This window comes from Rattus norvegicus, chromosome 5 (genome assembly GCF_036323735.1).
Source record: "Rattus norvegicus strain BN/NHsdMcwi chromosome 5, GRCr8, whole genome shotgun sequence".
In the NCBI taxonomy this organism is placed as follows: domain Eukaryota; kingdom Metazoa; phylum Chordata; class Mammalia; order Rodentia; family Muridae; genus Rattus; species Rattus norvegicus.
Window position 1 is genome coordinate 77,285,406 of NC_086023.1, and position 23,990 is coordinate 77,309,395.

A 23,990-nucleotide genomic window follows, 5' to 3' on the forward strand; every position below is an offset into this window, starting at 1 on the left:
AGGTAAGAGCACTTACAGCTCTTGCAGAGGACCTGAGTGTAGCCAGCCTCCACATGGTGGTTCACAACCATCTGTAGTCCAGTTCCAGATGATCTGATGCTTTCTCTGATCTCCATGACACTAGTACAGACACACAGGTAAAACACAAACACAACGTAAAGATAAATATTGCTAAGCATAATGGCTCCTACCTTTAATTCCAGCACAAGGCAGAGGCAGGCAGATTTTTGTGAATTCAAAGCCAGTCTGGTCTACAAAGTGAGTTCCAAAACAGCCATAGCCATGTTGAGACAGTGTATTTCAAAAACAAAACAAAACAAAAATCAAAAACAAAATTAAAAAATAGATGATAGATCACTATACGTGTGTGAGTGTGTGTGTGTGTGTGTGTGTGTGTGTATGTGTGTGTATGTAGTACTATAATCTCTACCAGTTGCTAGCTCAGTAATTCTCAGACTCAGTTTTCTTATCTTCAAAGTGGGGATAATGTTTGAGTTAGATGAGAATTAAGTAAAATACACACGTGGGCAAAACCTTGTCCCCCACACAGTGTGTGTCTCCTGAGTATAGTTGGCCTGCTACATTGGTATGTTTAAAAAAACAACAACAACAAACCAATGGTGTCAAAAAGGCACAGGGCAACTGAATGAAGAGAGAGAGAGAGAGAGAGAGAGAGAGAGAGAGAGAGAGAGAGATTAAAAATGAAGGACATGGCATTGGGGATTTAGCTCAGTGGTAGAGCACTCTGAAAAAAAAAAATGAAGGACATGACTGTTCCTAGGAGCAGCATGGGTAGAGTGGAGATGAAGGTTTATTGTAATATAAGGGAGAACCTAGCCAGAGGCATCTAGAAGGGTCCAGAGTGAGCATGACCCTGAGCTGGGCCATGTGAGGAAACCAGGGAGGGCAGAGCCAGGAGAGGAAAGGGTAGAGAAAAAAGGACAGGTAACCAAAATGTCAGATTGTGTAAGTAAAGGTATCTAAGAGAGAAGCAGCCTAGCCTTGGGTTGGGGATGTTTAGGGGGTGGGGCATGCCAGCCATACCCTGTGGGGTAGGCTGAGGTATGCTGGAAGAACCTGGAGACCAGGTCCTCTGTGAAATCTTCAACAGACACCTCAGCTGGTGCTCTGACTAGGATGGAGAGCTCACGGCAGCTTAGCAAACCTTTGCTTTTCTTCGGCTGTTTGTTTTGCATTGTTTTAGATTGTTGGTTTGGGGGGGGTATTTTTTCTTGTTTTTAAAGCACTCAAGGAGAATAGAAAGGCTAAAAAAGGGGGGAAGGGTCAGCAACCTCTGGGTCAGTTTGAGGAAAATCCTTAGTCATTCAAAAAGTGGGACTTTCTCCGTCCTTGTGAACATCCGGTCAAAAGATGTCCTAGAGGTGGACACACCCTGCCACCATTGCTTCTGCAGGAGTCTCTCTCGGAGTCTGGTGGCCCATCCAGGAGAAAGCTGGGCCTCAGGAAAAATGAGACACTACCTGGAGTAGGTTGGACTGGGTGGGTGGGATCCTCCCCTGCTTCCCCAAAGCCTGGGCAGAGCTTCCCAGCCAGAGGAAGCAGGCCCCATCAGCTTATCTCCGTGCGAGGCTTCCGAGGGCAAGATGAAGGTTTAAAGGGAAATTATTGTTCCGAAATTCCGTTAATTTTTTTTCTCTTTGTAACCGCCCAGCTGAGAAGGCCTCCAAGAACACATCTGTTTTTGACATCCTATCAGCCAAAGGCAATCAAAAGGAAGATAATTTGGTTAAGTCTGGATTATGAGGCTTTCCACACAGAGGCTTGGGTGAGGGTAAGAAGGAAGACGGTGGGACACAGCCCCCAGCCCCCATCTTTTCACTGTGCCTGAATACAGGGACTTCACAATGAGCTAATCTTCTGCCAGGGTTGATAGAGTTTGTGCTCCAGGGATAAGCCGAGACAGAGAGAGAGAGAGAGAGAGAGAGAGAGAGAGAGAGAGAGAGAGAGAATTGTCATCATCAAGCAGAGAGTTTTCAGCACTCCTTGTGGGGCCTGAGCTGGTCTTGTCTCCTCAGAAGCACAGAGGTCAAAGGCCGGACTCTACACCCCCTACAGCTCCACCCACAGCTCCATAGCTGCTAAGGTCAATGGGTTGATAAGGAGAAGAAGAACATCAATGGATAAGGTCTGACGCCGTGGAGGAAAAAACAAAGCCAGAAAGTCCCAGCAAACAAAAGCAATTCACTGTAGCGCTCGCTCGGGGGCCTTCTACCCTCTCCTGTATTCTTTCTATCGGCCCAGCTTCACAAGCCATCTTTGGGGGAGGGGCAGGGGGAAGCTTTCTTCTCCATAGCACCTGTGACTTAACTCATCCTCAGTTCACATCAGCTGTCCGGATGAGCATGACCCTGGGCAGTGGTGAGACCGTAACCATGGAAACGCAATGCAGAAGCTGAGGGCTCATCAGGTGACCTTGCAGGGGAACAACAAAAGCACTGTGAGACCTTGAGGCATCTTGGGTCTTGTTCAATGTGGGATGTAGCTAAGGAGCCTCTGCTGGGTACTGCGCTCACTGTGCCACTCAGGGATGGGCTGGTGAGCGTTAGGTTCTATCCTCAAAGCACACAGGGGCTCACACCCCTGCCAGGTGATTTATGTCTGTGTCTCCATGGGGTTCTAAGGGTCCTCTCCCAGCCCTGAGCATGGGACCAGCCGCAGTGCATCATTACTTGGCCTAGAATGCATCTAAGACATGGGACTATGTGTCTACATCTATGTCCTGGCCCTCTTACCTTTTCCCTTTCTCATACTGCCAATTTCCTGTTCCCTCAAACTGACCATCCTAATTAAACACTTCTCAATAGGATAAAACTGAGTGTATATTAGGTCCAGTAGCCACCTCTGGGTGCTTATTAGCTAATTGATACGGGGTCAGTGAGGAAGCCTTGATGGCAAAGAATGTTAGACATACATTTTCTTTCCCTACCCATGTTCCCATAAAGGGAGAAAAAGGTCATAACGTTAAGTTCTGCCAATGCAAAATACAAACCTTGCTTCGAAAAGAATAACAGATTAGTGCATCCTGAGCCAAGCCAGTGGCTGTAGCCTAGGAACGCAGACTGGGCTCGCCCTAAATGACACAGCTCACCGTGGAAGCAGTTACATGAACTTTTATGGTCACACAGTAAGAGCCAGGCATAAAACAGTGCCTCTCTCAATGCAGTGATGGGGACAAGAAGTAGACAGCTTACAGAAATGGCATCTCTGCTATAGATTTTGAGATGCTCGGCCTTGGGGTTGGGGAAAACTAGTGGTGTTTTAGTTAATACAGACCAAAAGTTTTACCTCACAGTCAAAGAATATTAAGTGAGGCACAGAGGTGGGTAACGGATGTCCATTGAGAAGACTAAAGATTCTTGAATTTGCAACGTTCCCAGTTACTATGATCAGCTCTGATCAGTCAGCCAGTCTGCAGAATTGTCAACATAAGTGTGACATCGTGTCAGGAACTTCAGTTGCTGACTCCCCATGGGGACAGAGATGAGGGCATCACTCTAGGGCTATAGTTGTATATTGCCATAGAGGATTTGGTCCTAGAAGGCTGAGTCCCAGAAGGACCTGAGGATTCCTGCATTTAGATGTGCATGACTAACTAACCAGTGACCCCCGTGCTGGCTGTTTCATGTCAGATGATATTGCTGTACAAAGTAAGTTCCAGGACAGCCAGGACTGTTACACAGAGAGATCCTGCCTCAAAAACAGAAACAAATAAATGAACAAACCCTTTCTTTCTTGATGGCCAGAACCCCATTTTGCACATTTCGTGTGGTAGCCATGTGCTAAGAGCATCCCAGGAGGTGGATTTGGTGGAATTTTAATAAACATAGTCTCTTTTCCACGACTGGGTTAGGAATAGGTTCACATTGCATCATTTTGACCAGCGAGAGTTTGAGAATCATCTGGGAGTGGAGATTGCTCTGACAGAAGACTTGTTGTTTTGTTTTGTTTTGTTTTGCTCTCTGTGTAACAGTCCTGGCTATCCAAGAACTTACTATGTATACACTGGTCTTGAACTCACAGTAGTAATTCACCTGCCTCTGCCTCCCAAGTGCCAAGATTAAAGGTGCGTGCAACCACGACCAGCTGATTGTTTTACTCTTATAAATAGGTGAGTGGAAGCTGGGTTGTGGTGGCACACACTTTTAATTTCAGCACTGGGGAGGCAGACGCAGACAGACCTCTATGAGTTCGAGGCCAGCCTTGACTATTGTTAGTTCTAGGACAGCCAAGGATACACAAAGAAACCTTGTCTTGAAAAATATATAATAATAATAATAATAATAATAATAATAATAATAATAACAACAACAACAACAACAACAATAATATGAGTAAAAATAAAAAGGTGAATGAGAGCTGGGTATGGTGGTGCAGGCCCGTAATTTGAACACTCAGGAGGATCTTTAAGTTCAAGGCCTACCTGGGCTACTTAAAGGAACAATAACTAAAACGTTTTTTTAAAAAAATCAGTTTAAAAGAGGGAAATTCCTCCCCTTTCTCAACTCAGGACATTTCCAGGACTCGTGGAATTTCTGTGACCATTTTTGGAACAGAGAGGAAAGTCAAGAGAATTCCAGAGCTTGACTGAGGTGAGGGGGCCAATGACTCAGCCACCTCTAGTGCCATCCTGGCTCGAAACTCTTATCGTGACAACCAATCAGTTTGTTTTGTTTGGGGGGCGTCTTACTATTTATCCCTGGCTGGCTTAGAACTCACCATGTAGTTCGTGCTGACCTCAAACTCACAGAGATCCACTTTTCTTTCTTAGAGCTGGGATTAAAGACGTGTGCCACCACTGCGTCTGGCTCTCTCTTCTCATTTTAAAGCTTCCACTTAGTAATCTATTACCTGAACCATCAAACATCCTAAGTGATGTCCCCACTGAGGGTAACATGGAGATGTTACTCTCATGTTCCCCCAGTCAGTCTCAGCTCCTATTTGTCTGAGGCCTCTCCCATCCCCCTTCTCCTGTTTGTAATAACGATGATTCAAATGAGGTCACCCCAAATTTATCCTCAGAATGCCCCAAGCTACTGCACTCTGAGACCTCCTTTGCTCTGTGTTATATTTGCGTTGTCTATGGGTTACTATACACAGTCAAGCCCTGTGATGACCTGCTCCCAGACCAGATCCCTCCTCTCCCAACAGATCACCCTGGGAGTCCCTGGCTTCTTCCCAAGCTTGGTTGTCCCATTTCAGTTGCGCTCACACACACACACACTGCTCAACAGTGTAATCAACAACATGTATATTGGCCAAACCTAGCCAGTGTATGCAGGTAGGAAGGTCTGTGGCTGAGAACTAGAACTTGAGATTAAGAGACTTCCTCATCTGACTGCAGCTAGGTAAGAAGAGGCCACAAAAGCAACTTAAAAAGCAGCCACAGCCATTGATTTATTTGTGCCTGAGACACCTTTCTGAAACTGTCCCCTGCTGGAGTATTTATCAGTCTACTTAGCTATAGGATGACAGCTCTCTGTAACTCTAACAACAAGGAAACGAAAACTTACCATTGCTGGGAGGGAGATGGTGGTTTTTTTTGTTTGTTTGTTTGTTTGTTTGTTTTTTGTTTTGTTTTTTTTTCTTTTTCTGAAGGTTTGATCTGATCTTCAAAGCATGGAATAAATAATGTGAAAGTATTTCTAGAGGTTATAGAAAGAATATCAAATACTGTTTCTCTTTTTCAGAGAGGGTATGAATTGGAGAGATGACATGTTAATAGTGTCTGGCTAGCACGAGGCTGGCCTGGATTCACTCTCAGCACTGGGTGTGAGGCTGGGGGGGGGGCAGGATGGGGGGGTGGATCTAAGAATAGAAAGGGCATCGTGAGAGGAAAGTTATTACTTAAAGGCCTGTTACCGGATGCTGGATGTGGTGGTAATCCTAGCATTTAGGTGGTAAAAGCCATTGATCAGGAATTCAAGGTCATAGCTAGAATGACCTAGTTAAAGGGCAACTTGAGTTACAGAAGACTCAAGCTCAAAAACCAAACAAATGTGGAAAGGGTAGTGCAGTATTTGCTGTTCTTTCAGAAGGCAAGAGTTTAAATCTTAGTACCCCTGACTGGTAGCTCATGGCCACCTGAAACTCCAGTGCCAAGGGACCCAAAGCCTTCATCTGGCCACTTCGGACATGACCTCTTCCCATAGACATACTCATGAATAAACAAAATAATTTTAAAAGCAAACAGAAAAAAAATACTTAATGGAGATGGGCCTGCTGGCTCGTACTAATACTCAGAGGCTGAGGCAGGAGGATTGCTTCAGCCCTAGTTGAGATCAGTTTAATGTACACAGTGAAATTTAGGCCAGCATGAATTATACATGAGGCCCTACCTCAGACAGCCAAAGCAAGGGTCACTTTGTGTAATAATACAATGTTTGTGGGTGAATTCATATATAATAGAATTCAGGACTTAGCTCAAATTATTCGGATTATTTTCCTCATAAAAAAAGGAGATTGTACTAATAGTAGCAGAGCGTCTGTCTGGAATGTCTTTTAACACTCCGTGTCTGAGCTACTGAAGTGTCTGGGCAATAGTAAACCATGGATCTTAGCGGAATGGGACGTCCTCTCTGGAACTTGAAGAGAGCAGATGTTGAAAGTCACTGGCGGCATTCTGGAGCTGAAGCATTGGCAGATAAGCACTTCAAGCGCTCCTCCTGCCCAGCGATGCTACAATACATTTACACAGGGGAGCAGTCACCATTTTGAAAATGGATATGGCACATTTAGATGGACAAAACATCCTCTTGCAAAAAAACGGCCAATTGCCTAATATCTTTGAGTCTTCAACATGACAGCTTGCCCTTTTCTTTGCCCTTTAAAGAGAGTTGGCCTGTAACCCTGTTGTGTGCAGAGTGTGGCTAAACCTTCTCTGACACTGTTAGCACAAGGTCTTCCTCAAAGTCTATATACTTGGAGAGTTCCTATGTATGCCCAGCTACTATCTTCTCTCCAACCCAACTCCTAAATGTGAGACCTCATTCATTTCTTACCGGACAATACCACACAAAAGAGTGGTGTAGAACAGATCTCCGTGTAGTTCTGAGACTAAAGGACAAACACCATCATGACACCTCATGATAACATTGATTTGTAGACGCCGGTTTTCTCAAAAGTCCTTATTAGTATCCCCAGGGATCGGCTCCACTTCTTGTTCCAACTTCTTCCAAGCTCACTCCCTCTTCTAACTTTCTTTCCTCTGGTGATATGGAACCCACGTTTTCTTTATCTTGTGTGTGCACACACACATGCGTGTACCTGTGTGTTAACCAGTGAGTTTAATTCACAGGGGCATGGGTAAGGGATTACTTACAGCATCATAGGTACTTTACCAGTGGCTTCATCACGGAAGAAAATGTCTCTCCCTCCCCTTGCAACCATCAGCTACCTTTGGGTCCTCAGGAAGGGGTGGAGCCTCAGAAGACTCTGTCTTTCCCGTGATAGAATGTTAACGGGTCCAGTCTTGAGCTGGTCTTGTGAAGGTCACCTCCCCTGCAGTGAGCGCTGTGGCCATCTTATGCTTATGGAGTCAGTATTCTATAACACCCTAGGGCCTGTCCTCCAATTTTCTCCTCCTCCCCCTCCTCCCCCTCCTCCCCCTCCTCCTCCTCCTCCTCCCCCTCTCCCTCCCCCCTCCTCCTCCTCCCCCTCCTCCACTATCATGTCCCTGAGCCTTGAAGGGAGTGATTTAGATGTCCCATTTAGGGTAGATCATTCAGCAGTCACTTATTTTCGATACTTTGACCAGTTTTGTGACCATTACAAAAGGAAGCTTTCTGACCAAAGCTGGTAACCACACTAATCTATGGGCATAAATACAAATATGTTGAAGGAAGGCAACTTGACTGGCATGACATGTTTATTTAACAAAACAATAACAATTAGCTTCCCAACCAGCGCTCGTGTCTTCCCTAGACAAGAGCCTTTAACCAGATTTACATTGCTAGACATGAACTCCTTCCTGTGAAACAAGACCTCAGATCCAATTCGGAATGGCCAGTTACCCTCCCAACAATCATAATACTAGAAAGATCCATAACGTCGCTCTGTTTTCTAAGCAGTTTTCTCCACAAAGGAGCTTCACATCCAGCGTTTGAAATCTCCCTAGGGCTGGAGAGAACTTGGCAGTTGAGAGCACTTGTTCCTTCAGAGGGACTGGGTTCAGTTTCCAGCTCCCACCTGGTGCTTCACAGCCTCTGTGATCGTACTTCCAGAAGAGCCGACGCCCTCTTTTGACCTCCATGGGTACCAGGTACACACATGGTACACAAGTATCCATGCAGGCAAAACTCTCATCTGCATGCAATTTTACAACCTAAAAAAAATTAATATCCCTCTCATGTCAGTACTGACGTTTTTAAAATCTAAATGCTGCAGTTATTTCTCTCACTCTTTTTATGGTATGTGTGTGGTGGCGGGATGAGACAGGGTCACTGTGAGGTCCTGACTGGAACTCACTTTGTAGAACTTGGTAGGTATACCCTTGAGGTCGACTCTGAAGTTGGGACAATCCTCCCGCTTCTGCCTATGGATAGCTAGCTAGTAATTAAGAGCGTGTCTCACCATGTCCACCTTAAGAACGAAACCATTGCTTGCCAAATATCTATGTCTGCATAAGTCTCACAGCTTAAGGGACAAAGCCGGCATGATGGTGCACTTTTGTGATCCCAGCACTAACAGGAAGGTTGCTGAGGGTTTGAGGCCAGCTCAGTTACTTCATGAGTGTCAGGCCGGGCTGGAGAGATGGCTCAGTAGTTAAGAGCACTGACTGCTCTTCCAGAGGTCATGAGTTCAATTCCCAGCAACCACATGGTGGCTCACAACCATCTGTAATGGGATCTGACGCCCTCTTCTGATGTGTAAGAAGACAGGGACAGTGTACTCATTAATACATAAATAAGTAAATCTTAAAAAACAAAAACAAAAAATAAAATAAGTAAATAGATGAAAATGACAGTAAATGGCTGGTTATCTCTGGTGCGAATGTGGAACTGAAAACAGGAACTAATGTAGTCATTTTTGTTATTTTGTGTATTTTGGTTTGGGGATTTTTTTTTTTAAATTTGATGACAGGACCTCAGTAAGTAGCCTAGGCTGGCTTTGACCTAGCTATTATATTACCTCAGGTTGTCATAAGACTTGTAATCCTCCTGCTTCAGCATCATGAGTGCTGGGAGTACAGATGTGGTCGGTCCACCGTGCAGTACCGGAGTCCCTGCTGTTGGGTACTGAATTAGGTGTGTGTGTTGTGTGTGTTTGGGGGTTCACTCTAACCCCCTAGTGAGGCCTCAGAATAAGGCTTGGATGCCTATGGAAATCATCCTGTCCCCTTCCGCACTGAGATAGGAGTAGAACTCTGTACAGTGTCGTGTAAACCAGACTTGGTGGTACAAGTTTATGATGCCAACGTTTGTGTATGGCACGGGGTGGCGGGGAGTGGAAAACAGCAACCTCTGCTACATAGCAAGTTCCAGGAAAACCGGAGCTACCCAAGACCCTGTCTCAAACGAGAGGGGGGTGTGGGGGGGGAGGGAGAGAGAGGAGGGCGGGGGGCAGAGAGACAGAGACGGAGAGAGGTGGAGGCTTGGACAGGACTGCAAAGTTGGGAATTAAGTTAAAACAAAGGACGAGCTAACTGACCATAGCTGGGCAAGTAAGCCTCCTCAGTAACCAGCAACCACCAGATTGATCAGAGGCCTCGCATTAGTTACCACTCATTTCCCTTACAAGTCACCTGGGGTTTTAATGTACCCAAGGACAGCTGTGCTGCTTTCTGTCAGATGGGACAATTCCACTTGGCTCAAATCCCCTTTCTTTTTTCTGTTTTCTTTTCCAGCATCTGGGTGGTCTACTGTGCTGCTCCAGGAAGAAGAGGTGACTGCTGATCCGGTAGGAACCAACGCAGACATGGCCATCCAGGTAAGACGTTCCCTGTGGCTTCTCCATGGTCTCTGGTGCTTCCAAGTGAGACAGTGGCAGGCTCCCTCTGCCTTGCTGACCTCACTCTACAGCGGACATGGGGTTTCTTGAAATCTGGAAGCAGATTAGGGGAGCCTTTAAAACTTTTTTGTGTGAATACCAGTGCGCATGTGTGGGCTTGTAATGTTCCAGAACATGAGTGTGGCGGTCAGAGGCCAATCTACAGGAGTCAGTTCTCTCCTATGTGCGTTCTGAGGACTGAATTAAAATGTCAGGCTTGGCTCTAAGGACCTTTGCCTGTGGAGCCATCTCACCTGCTCTGAGGAAGTTTTGGGAATCCTGAGTATATCATTGGGTCCCGTGGGCCTGCTGTAGGGCCTGTATGAACATATTAGAATACGATGTGTCCAAGCAGTAGCCTCCATGGGATCAGAGCAGCAGACATGAACGTTGGAGCTTTGAGAAGTCCAGCCTCCACTGTGCATTGTGGAGAAAGGTCACAGAGGCATAGGGCTGCTTTGGTTCGGGCTCAAGATTCCCAGTGATGTCAGCAGGAAGGCAGCTCATGGCCCACTCAGGCAGGAACAGTGACAACCAAACGTTTCCAAAATGAGTCATCTGGAAGTTAATGAAATCAGCACCGTTCAAATAAAATGCATGAAATATGTAATCATTTCGTGGATTAAGGCTCCTTGGTAGACATTATCAGAGGCTCAACCTTACTGCATTGGATACAAAGAAACCAGCCTCTCTTCTGCTGTTTTTGTTGTTGTTTATTTGGTTGCTTGTTTTGATTTGCTTTTTTTTTTTTTTCAGATGATTTGAATTTCTAGTATGTGCCATTTCTGAATGCTTTCTTTTGGAAACATAAGTCAAAAAGCCCTCTTTTTGCTTTGTTTCTTGCCATAGACAGGAAAAAATGGTAGGAGGGACAGGGTAGGCATTTGAAGGAGGGAGGGGATGGATTTGACCAACACAACACACACCATATGCATTGAACAAAGAGCTCATTTCTATTTTATTATGTATTTATTTACTTGTCTCCTAGGGGTCGAATCCAAGGCCTTCTTTTTGCCAGGCAAGCATCCTATCAGCTCCCAATCCTGTATGTAAAACACCTAAATATATCACTGTGGGTAGGAGCATCATAACGACCTGTTTGATAGTTTTAAATTGCTCAATCTAATGGGTTGAATTTGGAATCATAAAACACTGCATCTCTTGGGAACTCTTTGAGAAGAAAAAGGGAACCAGGGAGACAGAAATAAGGGGATGAATGTGATCCATCTGGATGAGTATGCCATAATGAAACCTGTTCTTTTGAACAATTAATATATACTATTAAAAAAATTCAGGGGACTGGGGAGATAGCTGATCGGTGAAGAGTATGCTCTGCTATTCCAAACGACTAGAGTTCAATTCCAAACACACAGGTGAGGTGGTACACAATCACATATGACTCTAGATCCAGGAAGAACAGACATCTTTGACCTCCTCAGGCATCTGTACGTACATGTGCATGCATGTACATATATGTACATAATGTGCATACCTACCCAGAGATTCAAACACACATGATTAAAAATAATATCTTAAAAATCAGATTGATACTGGTCAGTAGTGGCACATGCCTTTAATTCCAGCACTCAGGAGGCAGAGGCAGGTGGATCTCTGTGAATTCGAGACCAGCCTGGTCTACAGAGGAAGTCCAGGACAGCCAGGGTTACACAGGAAAACCCTGTCTCAAAAAAAAAAAAAAAAAAAACCAACCAAACAAAAATCAACTGGGTGTAACTTTTAATCCCAGCACTCTGGAAACAGAGGCAGGAGGATCTCTGTGAGTTCCAGGCAAGCCAGGGCTACGCAAAGAGACAAAAATAAACAAACAAAAACAACAACAAAAACCTGGTGGTCCTGCCTTTAATCTCAGCACTTGGGAAGCTGTGGCAAAAGGCTGATGAGTTTAAGGCCACTCTGGCTGGACTGTATAGCAAGAACTTATTTCCAAACACAAAACCAAGGGGAAAGTAGAAAGGGATCCATGAAAAGGAGGGGGAGGCTTTAGTCAGAAAATAAAACCCATGTAACAGAAGGCAGATGGAGGACTCCTGGGGAGGAAGGAGGGCACATCCACTGGGATGAGGGTAGAGGAGATGGGGAGATTAACTAAAACAGGTAAGTATAAAGATTCCTTAAAGAAACCTGCCACTTTTCGCCAATTCAAATAAAATAAAGACCATTGCCCATCACTCTAAGAAACATCTGTCCTAACTCCTGATGCCTGTAAATATGATCTTAATTTAGAGAAAGCCTCTTTGTAGAAAGGATTAAAAGTCTTGAGATGAGATCACTCCCCATTCAGCAGATGGTGCTAAACCCAATGACACGTGTCTTTCTAAGAGATAAAAGAGAGGGGGTTGGGGATTTAGCTCAGTGGTAGAGCGCTTGCCTAGGAAGCGCAAGGCCCTGGGTTCGGTCCCCAGCTCCGAAGAAAAAAAAAAGAGAGAGATAAAAGAGAGAAGCAGGCATGCGTGGAGAAGGCCATAGGAAGAAACAGAAGCCAAAATAGGAGTTCTGCAGCCCCAAGCTAAAACCAAGTGGAGAGACTAGGGGTGACTCAGTGGCCGCACGTGTGTCAGGCTTCAGTCCCATCCCTACCACCTCCAAAAGACAAAACCCCAAACTAAATGACTCTCCCAAAACTAGAAGATGCTAGAAGAAGCTTCCTCAGAGCCTGGTAAGGAATGCAGCACCAGTGGTGATCTCAGAAGATGGGATTCCAGAGACGTGAGGGAATTAATGCCTGTGTGTTTTTTTAAGTGCTCAGCCTGTGGCAATGTGTTGTAACCACCCTGAGAGACTAATACCCTAAAGTTCCGCCATGTTTCTGGGCGTGGTGGTGCAGTCAGGCCAATCTCTGTGATTTCAAGGTCTAGTCTACATGGTGAGTGCCAGGCCAGCTTAGAGCTACACAGTGAGACCCCCATGCTTCTACCAAGAACAGTATCTACGCTTGCTGACTACTAATGCCACAGAGGCCAAAAAGCCATGTTGCGTAAATCTGTCATGTTTTCTCGCTTTACCATATTCACCCTTTCTGAGTTGCTTTCTCCTGTTCTTGTTTTGGGGGAAATGTTGACTTTATTTCAGCCTGGGCCATCATCATTCATGACAAGAAAGGGCAGTCATACTTCAGGGGGGCTTTGAGCTGTCTTATTCTGTGTTGATGCTTGTTCAGACACTGAATGAATGAATGGTAGGATCATTGTTTGCTAAAACTTTCCTGGCTGTGGGAATCCCCTTTGCAGCTGAAACCGGAACTTAACAGACTACTGTTGTCTTATAAAACAAAATTCCCAAATGTTTGATTTACCAAACGCAGATTAAGGAGCTAGACCCTATGATGAAAGCCTGCTAGCTCAGAGAGGCAGCGAGAGCACCCAGCTCCCCTCCCCCCCCTCCCCTCCCCTTCCCCTCCCCCTCCCCTCCCCTCCCCCTGCCCCTTCCTCCTCCTCCTCCTCCTCCCCTCCTCCTCCTTCTCCTCCTTCTCCTCCTTCTCCTCCTTCTTCTCCTCCTTCTCCTCCACACTGTCTTAAATACCCTTCAACCCAAAGACCTCCCCTTTCTGTTTACTTATGTTCACTCCCTGTCAACTGGTTGCTTTCTCCGCCCGTCCCTTGACCTAGGGTTGACTTTTATTTAGCTCTTGGAATAAAAGTGTGTGCTAGAGCTGAGCCACATCACAACAAGGCTTTCCCAGTTCACAGTCTTGGGGATCACAGTGTGATCGAATATTTTGCAACAGGCTTTTAAAACTCAGATTTCAGAAGATCTGAACTTAAAATGAGTGTTTTTTTTCCCCTGGTAAGCATAAGCAAACCCAAGGGCTTCACACCTGCTAGACAAGTGATTTACCTGAGCCATGATCTAGCTTGTTGAGAGAGAGAGAGAGAGAGAGAGAGAGAGAGAGAGAGAGAGAGAGAGAGAGAGAGACACAGGTTCTCAGGTTCTCAGCAAGTTGCTCAGGCTAGGCTTAAACTTACCATTTTGCTGTGCCAACCTTCTAGAAGAGTATACGTCACCATCCCTAACTTATCTGAGACAGAGCTTGGGGACCTGCCTGTCCCCTCCATCCTTGATTATCTTGTCTTTCCTTTTTGTAGTCCTGGGCTTAAACCCAAGGCTTTGAGCATGCTAGAACATTCGATAATTAACCCACCACTGAGCTATGTACTTCTGAAACAGGGTCTCATTATTGTTGTCCGGGCCGGTCTGAGACTCACTGTAGCCCAAGCAGGCCTGGAACTTGCCATCCTCTTGCCTGCACCTCTCAAGTAACTGTGATTGCAGGCCTGCAGTGCCAGGCCTGGTTTTAAGCTCCCTCTGAGCAGTGAATGAGACTCGGGCTTCTTCACTCTGACTCCCGGCCGAGATTAATAGTTGTTCCACTACAGTTCTGCATCGGTGCCCACCCTCTTTATCTGGTCTGTAGCCAGAGTCGCCTTTCACTGAGGCCAGTCTGTGGAGTCCCCTCTGTCTGAGGCCCTCCTAGCCTTCTTAGTGCACTTAGTACAGCCCAAGCTCAAGGGCAGGGGCACAGGTTTTAAAAGCTCAGTGGCTCTGTTTTCCTTGGCCTCACATGGGCTAAAATGGAATGAGGCAAAGATTAGCAAGTCCCCTGCCAAAGGATGACACGCGGATTCATGAAATGTTCCTATTTAAAAACAAAACAAACAAACCAATTTGGCCTTTACCCACAGCTTCCTAGCTAGCTCCTCCTCTCCTTGCCTGGTTAATTCACTGCCATCACTCAGATTACCCTTCTCCAGTGGCATTCTCGGCCCAATCTTCTTGCTTGATGTTCCCACAGGCCTGCTACATCCCCTTCATAGCTAGACACATCAAGAAGATTTTTTTTTTTTAAGGAATGGGAAGTACAGACCTTGCCTAGCATATGTGAGTTCCAGGTCCAGTTCCTTTGTGGTGGTACATGCTTAAATTCTAGTACTTCAGAGGTTGAGGCAGGAGGATTGCTGACCGTTTGGGACCAGTTTGACTAAGTAGTAGTTTGAAGCAAGTCTAAGCTATTTGAAAGGTCCCTGTCTCAAAAGTACAAGCAAATGAAAATACGAAGAAAGAAAGAAAGAAAGAAAGAAAGAAGGAAGGAAAGAAAGAAAGAAAGAAAGAAAGAAAGAAAGAAAGAGAGAAAGAAAGAGGGTGGGGCTGGGGATTTAGCTCAGTGGTAGAGCGCTTGCCTAGGAAGCGCAAGGCCCTGGGTTCGGTCCCCAGCTCCGGAAAAAAAAGAACCAAAAAAAAAAAAAAAAGAAAGAAAGAAAGAGGGAGGAAGGAAGGAAGGAAGAAAGAAAAGAAGGAAGGAAGGAAGAAAAGAAAGGAAAAGAAAAGATAAAAGGAAAGGAAAGGAAAGGAAATCACCAGATGTGGTAGCACACGCCTTTGGTTCCAGAGCTCATGCTCAGGAGGGAGAGGCAGAGCCCTGTGAGTTCCAGGTCAGGCTACTTCACCACAGTAAGTTCTCGCCCAGCCAGGGCCGCACAGTGAGATTCTCCTGTAGCTCACGGTTCCTTTGTTTTCACTTTTCATCTTTCAGAGGCTCTGCAGCTTCATTTCTTTTTTTTAAGGACCACTCTTCTCCTCCCTTCCTGTGTCATATCTCATCTCTTCCTTCCTTAATTTTTTTCTTTCCTTAACCCAGCAGGGCAGTGGTGGCACAGGCCTTGAATTACAGCACTCAGTTGGCATAGGCAGGCGGATATCTCAGTTCGTGGACAGCCTGGTCTACAGAGTGAGTTCCAGGACAGCGGGGGCTACACAGAGAAACCCTGACTCAAATAAACAAGCAAACAAACAAATGTCTTGTGTAGCCCAGGCTGACCCTAGCATTTCTACGCAGCTAAGGGCCTCTTTGAATTCCTTCCCTTCCTGTTTTCAGCCTCCATCTCTGCCACCACACCCAGTTCCCTTTGGCTGTTAAAGAAAAATACTTTGGGGGAATATAGTTTTTATTCCATAAAACCCATTCAGGTGTTTAATAACTTTCAGCAAATGCATCGTTAGAAGCCCATGGCAAGTACTTTACCACTGAACTACACCTCCAACCCCACCAGTTTTGAAATATCATCACTACTCCGTGAGACCTCACCTGCCCTCTTCCTTGTCACCACTGACAGCAGAACTCCAGGCTGTACAGTCTTAGATCACACGCTCCTGCGTGCCCGGCTTAGCATGACTTCATGGGGGAGTTCATGGGAGCATCTCTTCATTTCTGTTTATGCTGAGTAACATTTGGCTTATGACTATGCCACCCAGGGTGTTGATATCTTACGGGGCTGTTTTGGAAAACCGGGGCAGGAACCAGGGCCTGGTACATGGTAGGCAAGTGCTCTGAGGTGAGCCAGGCCTGTTTTAGGTTTGGTTTTATACTTTTACGAGTTGATGAACTTCGACGTTGTTCCTGCTGTCAGTAATGCTACTATATACACAAATTTCCAGAGAGGTGGCCAAAGAGAGGAACAGGTACTAAGTATTTCTGCAAGTGCATCGCGGAGTCATGGTGGCACTGTTGCTCTTTCACAGGTTCAGTGTGTTCAGGTGAGCAACATTTAGTTGCTCATTTAGTTGCTAATCATGCAGGCTAGTTGTGGAATCATGCACTTTTCAGGGAAAAAAAAAATCAGAAAAAGAAGAATTCAAGAGAGTAAGAGAAGGACTCAAGAGTTTGCCCCTGCCAGCAACAACTTCCTGAAAGGTGACAGCATAGTTTATAGGCACTAAAGGGGCTCTCTCACTTTCTGAAGCCACGTGGACCATAGACCAGTTCGCAATAAGCTATCTCCGGAAGGCCTGCGGGCAGAGTAACCGGGTACCGGGAGCTTCCACCTGGACACAGTTAGGCCGTACATACATGGGCGCTCTGTGACGCTATGTGCTTCGAAGATGCTGGAACTCCTCCAAGGAGGAGGTTAGCTACTCTTGGAAACAATTCAATCTTAAAAGATGTGAGTAGCAGTTTGACTGACTGTGTGGGAAAAAAAAAAAAGAGACATATCTAAACAGTGGACAAGCTACATGGTCTTGGGTTGTTTTTATTGAAATGTGGCAGTTTCATGGGTGTCATCCTCATCTGGTCTGCAATGAAATGTTACTTCTCTAGGAATTCTGGAGTAATCCAGGCTGTCAGATGTATACAGAATCCAAAAGACATTTGTCATTGCTTCCCAGATACTGTCTACCTTTGGTTTTGAGACAAGGTTGTTTACTGGCTCTGGAGCTCACCAAGTAGGCTAGGCTGGCTGCCCTGTGAGCCCTAGGGACCCTCTGTTCTGGGATTACAAACACTAGCCTGGCTTGTTAACTTGGCTTCTGTGGATGAAACCCCAACCTTCAAGCTTGCAAGCACTTTACTGACTAAACTACTTCCCTGTCACCTCCTAGCTGCTTAGAATGGGAAAGAAAACATCTTCGCTGACCTCTTCAACTCTGGGATGCAATTTGTTTTTACAAGATCATTCTTGGGTCAGGACGGAGTGAACAGCACTTTCCAGGCCTCCTGTTTGAGCCTGTCCTTTTAAAATGCTGCCCAGGGAAGAAGTTCAACCTGGCCGGGAGGAAAACAACAGGACAGTGCGGGTTTGGGAAGACCTGCTTCAAAACTGCTAGCTTCCGGTATCTCCCTCCTGTTGGTGGTAGCTTACATCCCCGCCCTCAAAGCCATTGCTTCTCTCCTAGAAACCTGACCATAAACTATTCTATTTTCTACCAGTAATTGCATGCTTCCGGTCCTGGATGACATACATGGCTTCTTCAATCCCAGCATGGTGGGTTGTCCTATTAAGACTTAAAACTAAGCTGTTGTACACTTTTAATCCCAGTACTCAAAAGGTAGACACTGGCAGATTTCTGTGAATTTGGAGACATCCTGTGCTGCAGAATGAGAACCGATCTTAAAAGCAACCAACAAACAAAAAACTTAAAAACTAAGTGTTTCTGAAGAAGAGTCTAAACATCAGGATTTTGCTTAGAAAAAGCTTGTCCTGTCATTAAGTCTGCAGCATTTCTCCCTTGCTTAAGCCACAAAGAAGACTGGCACCCTGAGGTACGTTAAGAGGCTGTGGGTAGTGTTTGAGGAGGGCACATTTCCAAGTTAAGGAAGGTTCTGGGTGGACAGCCTCACGCAAAGAGGATGGTTCTCTCCGTGTGAAACGTGTGTTGCTGAGAGAGAGACTGTCCCCGGAGAAGGGCAGATGTTCTCCATTACAAAGCAGGGAAAGCATTTTGACTCTTCCTGCGGTGAAGAGAGGTCACAGGTTATAGCTTTCTTTGGCTTTGTGTATGAAACGCCATTCTAGAGAGCCTTTTGTTACTGGTGGTGGAGAGTCATTTGCCCTTTGTTCTCAATGGTGACAACATTGAGGGGTATTGTTTCGAGCTGGGGACCCCAGGGACAAAAAGACACCTTTGGGGCCAGAAGTTTTGTCTACACTGCACACACATAGAGGTTGCTCTAAATTTGTTTCCCGGCTAAAGGAAATTTTCACCATGCATTCCGTTTTTTTAGGTCTCTGAGTCTATTTAAGGTAGTGGCTCTCAGAAGGGGTTGACCCTGTTAGGGAGGAAGCACTCATGCTTAGATGGGACAATTTTCACAATGCTTTCTCTTTGAGAATAACTGTCTTAAACGTTCTTCAAAATACCATGGGTATTGCAGTACACACTTTTAATCCTCACTTGGAAGACAGAGGCGGGGTTGGGGATTTAGCTCAGTGGTAGAGCGCTTGCCTAGGAAGCGCAAGGCCCTGGGTTCGGTACCCAGCTCCGCAAAAAAAAAAAAAAAAAAAAAAACCAGAAGACAGAGGCAAGAGGATCTCTGTGAATTCAAGGGCAGCCTGGCCTACATAGCAAGTCCCAGGGCAGCCAGAGATGCCTACTGAGACCCTGCACTGAACCAAACCAAACTAAGCCAAACAAAAACCCAAGTCAGAAAATAATTTTAACTGGGTGTAATTTCTCCCATCTGTGATCCTAGCACTTGGGAGGCTGAGGCAGGGAAAATGTGGTGAGTTCAAATCTGTTATGTGTAAGACTCCATCTCAAAACACATTTTTACACAATACACGCATTTTCAGTTTGCTATGCTGGTGTATGCCTATAATCCCAGCATATTATAACCATGGAATGTTAAATGTCATTCCAGGCTAGGCCACACAAGAGGAGCCCATCTCAAAAAGTCAGCCTCACACTCTATTTCTGAAAGACTTGGGGGACATCACAGGAGAGGGAGGGAACAGAAAGTGAATGGGAAAAGGATATGAGATACTGTGTTCTCGATATGGTATGGTTGTCAAATTCATGACCTCACTGCAGTTGTGGTTACCCATACAAGACCACAAAATCAAAATCAAGTCAGTAGAAAAGTCCAGTCCTCAGGGCTGGAGTAATGGTTCTGAGAGCTGCTAAGAGCACTGGGCTGCTCTTCCAGAAGACCAGAGACAGATTCCCAACACCCACAGGGCCTCCCACAACCATCTGTAACTCTAGTTTCATGGCATTGGCTGCTCTCTCTGGTCTCTCCATTGCATTCCTGTGATGCTCAGACACACTTGCAAATAAAAGTTGGAAAAAAAAAAAAAAGCTATCCTTTAGTCCTAGCATTTGGGAGGAGAGGCAGGTGGATTTCTATGAGTTTGAGGGCAGCCTGCTCTACAAAGTGATCTTGCAGAGCTGACCTCTTGGCAGTTGATGGCTGCTGGAGAAAGGATATTCATTTTTCTTATGGGATGTGGTGCCGGTAGGCTGCCCAGCTCCAGGGAATGGCCTCACATCCATGAGCGATAGGTAGTACTAATTTGATTCAGGAGACTTTCTTTTTAATAAGTTGTAAAGTTGAAAAGACTAGGTGTTGAGGGATGCTAAAAGGAGAAAGTGGGGGATAATATGATTCAGATACCTATGTGAAATTTTCAAAGAATAAATTTAAAATATTGCATTTAAAATCATGCAAAACCAAAAACAGCAAGGGAAACAAGCAAACAAACACAAACAAAACACCAGCTGGAAATGAAAAATGCCTGTGGTGCTAACACTTGGGAGGTGGAGACAGGAGGATAGAGAGTTCAAGGCTGCGGTGCTGGAGAGATGGCTCAATGCTTAAAAACAAGCAGCCCTGGGTTGGGTTCCCACTGCCCAGATGGCAGCTCATGACTACCTAAAATTTCAATTTCAGGAGATTCAATGACTTCTATGGGCACTGTGTGTATGAGTGTGTGTATGAGTGTGTGTGTGTGTGTGTGTGTGTGTGTGTGTGTGTGTGTGCGCGCACACCACATCATGCCAACACTCACTGGCATAAAATAAAAATAAATATTTAATAAAGAAAACCAAACATTTTAAATGAAATGAGTTTGAAAGGATTTGTCATAAACTACTTACTCCACAATGTAATTATTATTCCTGTGTGATGCCTCTTTGTCAAATAAAACAAATGTCTGAGGTCCCAGCATCTCCTTTACATATACATAGATCATGCCTGGCAAAGCAAAGACCCCAGGTCCTTCCTGAGCTGTTTCAGCTCCTCACTGTGTTCTCTTGCTAACAGTAATAGTTGGGATGGATTGCTTGTTCTGAGTTAAGAGCTGTGCCAAACACTCACATGCACCTTCTCTTTTATTTTACTATTGTTTTCTCCTTCTGTTCATCTCATCTCATATAATCCTCAACACAATGCTGCAAAGGAAATCTATTCCTAACACTTTTCGAAGATTCCATCACAGCTGTGGTGGCTGACGTTAGTTCACATACCAAAGATTCAGAAGCCAGGTTTTATACCAGATAGAAAGACTCTTAGAAGTCAGGAGTGGTGACTCATGACTGTGATCCTAGCACTCAAAGATGTGGCAGGGGGGATTGTCAGGAGTTTGAAGTCAGCCTTGGCTACATAGTGAGTTCCAGAGCAGCCTGGGCTAAAATGTAGGACCCTGTATCAAAAAATTTTAAAAAGATATTTTGTAACTTCTGTGTTTGAATAGTAAATGGAAATTTTTTTTGAGTTTGGTTTTTGGTGGTTTTTTTTTTTTTATTTTGTTTGTTTTGTTTGTTTTTGTTTCAGTTGTTGTTAGCTGACCTAGGAGGGCTCTAGAGATGGGCAGGAATAACTAAGCCAGATAAAATTAGCTCACTAGCAGAACATGTGCTTAGCATGTTCAAGACCTAGATTCAACTTTAAGCACCAAAAATCAAATCCACCCCCCACCACCAATATCCTGCAGACCCAAATAAAGGTGAACTTGGGATAATTCTTAAGGAATAATTTTTTAACAGTTTGTATATCCTAAATACCACATAAAGCAAACTTCGTACTTAACCTAAGAAATCACCTGTTGTTGACCTAAAGTTCAATTTAACTGGACAGTCTGTATTTTTATTTGCTAAGTCTAGAAATCATATGTCACAAAGTGGTTTGATGTTTATGTATTTGTGGGTTTGGATTTTTTTTCTTTCAAGGCTGACAACTGTGTTGGTGCCCTCACCGATGTGGTACTGAGAGCCAGGCGTAAGCCTGGGGGTTTAAGAAAAAACACATACTCCGGTAATTCATGTCATGAGAACGCAAATCTTTTACTTTATTCACCGAATATATACCCCAAGTTCACTGGTGGAAAATTCCAGGAAGCACAGTGGGAAAATCGGCTTAAGCCCTCAGAAACAAAGAAAGAGGAACAAAAGACAGGAACTGATTATTAAATTACCCAGGTGTGCCACTTCAGTAACAAAAGGCTTCTACATGCATCAGCAGGGCTTCAGCAGGGGTCAAACACTGTAGGGGACCCAGGAGGGTCTGACAAGTCCCCCTTTTTTATTTTTTATTAAGCTGTGCCTGTCTTAGGACACTTTGGGTTGCCAACCTCTTGCCTGTCTCTGAGAAACTCTGCCAGTCTTAGAGCCCCCTGTCTTAGGTGAGGATTGGTCCCAAAGAGTTGCCCGTCTTTGACTAACTGCTTCTTGTAAAGGCTGAGCCAGATTTGGGCAGAGGGATTGTCTCCTGCCAAGGAGAGCAACACCTGCTTAGTCGTTGCCCACAACTGGGAGTGCTGTTTGCGCATGTGATAAGAATCACAAGGCACTGTGTCGCCCGAGGGCCATAGCACTGAGGGCTATAACACCGAGGGCCATTGTCAAGCTGTTCCTGTAAGATCACTAACTGTTGATTTAAATTTAGAATTCCCAATTGTCAGCAACTTCTCCTGAAAGTTTAACTACTGTGCTTGCCTTAACATCAGATTGGGAGAGGGCAATCCCAGACACTGCAGACACAGTGGCTGCAGCAGCAATAGCTGCTACAATAGCAGCAAAGATGTCAAAGTCTTTCCCATGATGGTTTGGGGTCAGCTGGTTTTCCCTCTAGAATGACCAACAGACAATGCAACCATGCCTGAGATCCGCATAACCAGGGCAGAGTTCTCTGGTACCCAGCAGCCTCATGAAGATAGCATTCCTGCGAAGAATCTCCAGCATTAGCACCATTTCTGTAACACCAAGATCATCAATCCATTGTTGATGGATACATCTTCTTGAATACTCAAAACATTAACATTTTTGCTAAATGATCAACAAAAGTAACTGTTTTAATTTCTTGAGTTGAAGCAATAGTGTTATTAATTAAATAGCTATACTACTATTCCAGCAATGAACAAACCCACTATCTTATTGCTTCTATTTAAAGCCTGACTCACTTCTTCCAATATTTGTAAGCCTTTTAGCATATCAAGGTCCTATAATACTCACATGCAATGAAACAAACGTTGGTTTATGCCAGATTTCAATACAGTAACAAAATTAGACAGTGTACAATCAATATAACTTACATTAAATATTGTAGAAGAAACAAAAGTAACTTTAACATGACCAATAAATAAAAGATTAGAAGTTTTAACACATGTGCTAACATTTGTTTAAAATCCAGCTCCTGTATCAATTTTTTCCACTGCAAATGTGACTTCATACAAGACAATTGTGAACTTTTAAGTACCTCTGAAAATGTCCAGAACCAATCTTCCAAATGAAAAGTCTTATTTCTAATATTGGATTGACCAGTCTGTGATTGAGTCAGAATAACTTGTCACATAAAAGGGAAGAGAAGAGTCATACCTTATCTTTGATTTTCTGAAGGCATTTTCTACAGTCTCCATGTTCTCTGTCCCACAAGGTCTGAAAGCTTGAATCGGGGCAGCTTGTCCAATCTGGGATATAGGAAAGTAAAGGGTCCAGGCAATCTAGTCTGAGTTCTTAAATGGGCTATAAAGGAACAGTACATTCTCTTAAATCAGTTGTATTAGCATAAATAATTGTAAAATTTGAGGGTTAGCAGCATCTTAAAATGGAAAAATTTTAATCAATTGTAAGCCATAAGCTATGCATTGGCTATCAGTACACAAATTGAAAGCTTGATTTTAACATTTTAAAAACAGTGGCTACAGCACAGAATTCAATAATCTGTGCTGAAGCAGGGGGAAACTCAAGAGAATAAACATGTGATTCAATTATATAAGTTGCCTTCTCATTAGATGAACCATCTATAAAGAGAGTAAGTGCATTTTCTATGGGCTGCATGCACAAATTTACAGGAAATACAAAAGCATGCATAGAGTAAAATTATCAATTTTGCCTGAAAATTTTGTATATGTAATAGGCCAAATATCAGTATTTAATTTTCTTTTTGGAGCTGGGTATCAAACCCAGGGCCTTGCGCTTACTAGGCAAGCGCTCTACCACTGAGCTAAATCCCCAACCCAAATATCAGTATTTTGTAATAACCAACTTAATTGCTGTTTGGAATAAGGTATGTTTCACCAGGTTCCTTTTTAAAATACTTCCATGACTCTATCCTACAATTTTGTATTAACACAACAACAGTTTTATCTCCCCTGAGGATATCAAAGCCTTAAGCCCTCCCGTGGTAAGCTTAAGATGAGGTCTTAGCTAATTAACATATTTTAGAAGCTTTTAAAAATAATTTTTTTTTGTTTTGTTTT

General features: G+C 44.4%; 1 protein-coding gene and 1 pseudogene across 8 annotated transcripts in view; both read left to right on the forward strand.

The window, feature by feature from the left end:
- Positions 1–23,990, forward strand: part of Pakap (paralemmin A kinase anchor protein) — a 466,751-nt gene that overhangs the window by 308,500 nt on the left and 134,261 nt on the right. For all 8 annotated transcript variants that reach the window (XM_063287310.1, XM_063287308.1, XM_063287309.1 and 5 more), the window contains one exon: positions 9,863–9,945. In XM_063287310.1, coding sequence (XP_063143380.1) covers positions 9,863–9,945 — 83 coding nt within the window. The remainder of the gene's footprint in view (positions 1–9,862; positions 9,946–23,990) is intronic.
- On the forward strand, positions 14,568–14,668 carry LOC120103234 (U6 spliceosomal RNA; annotated as a pseudogene).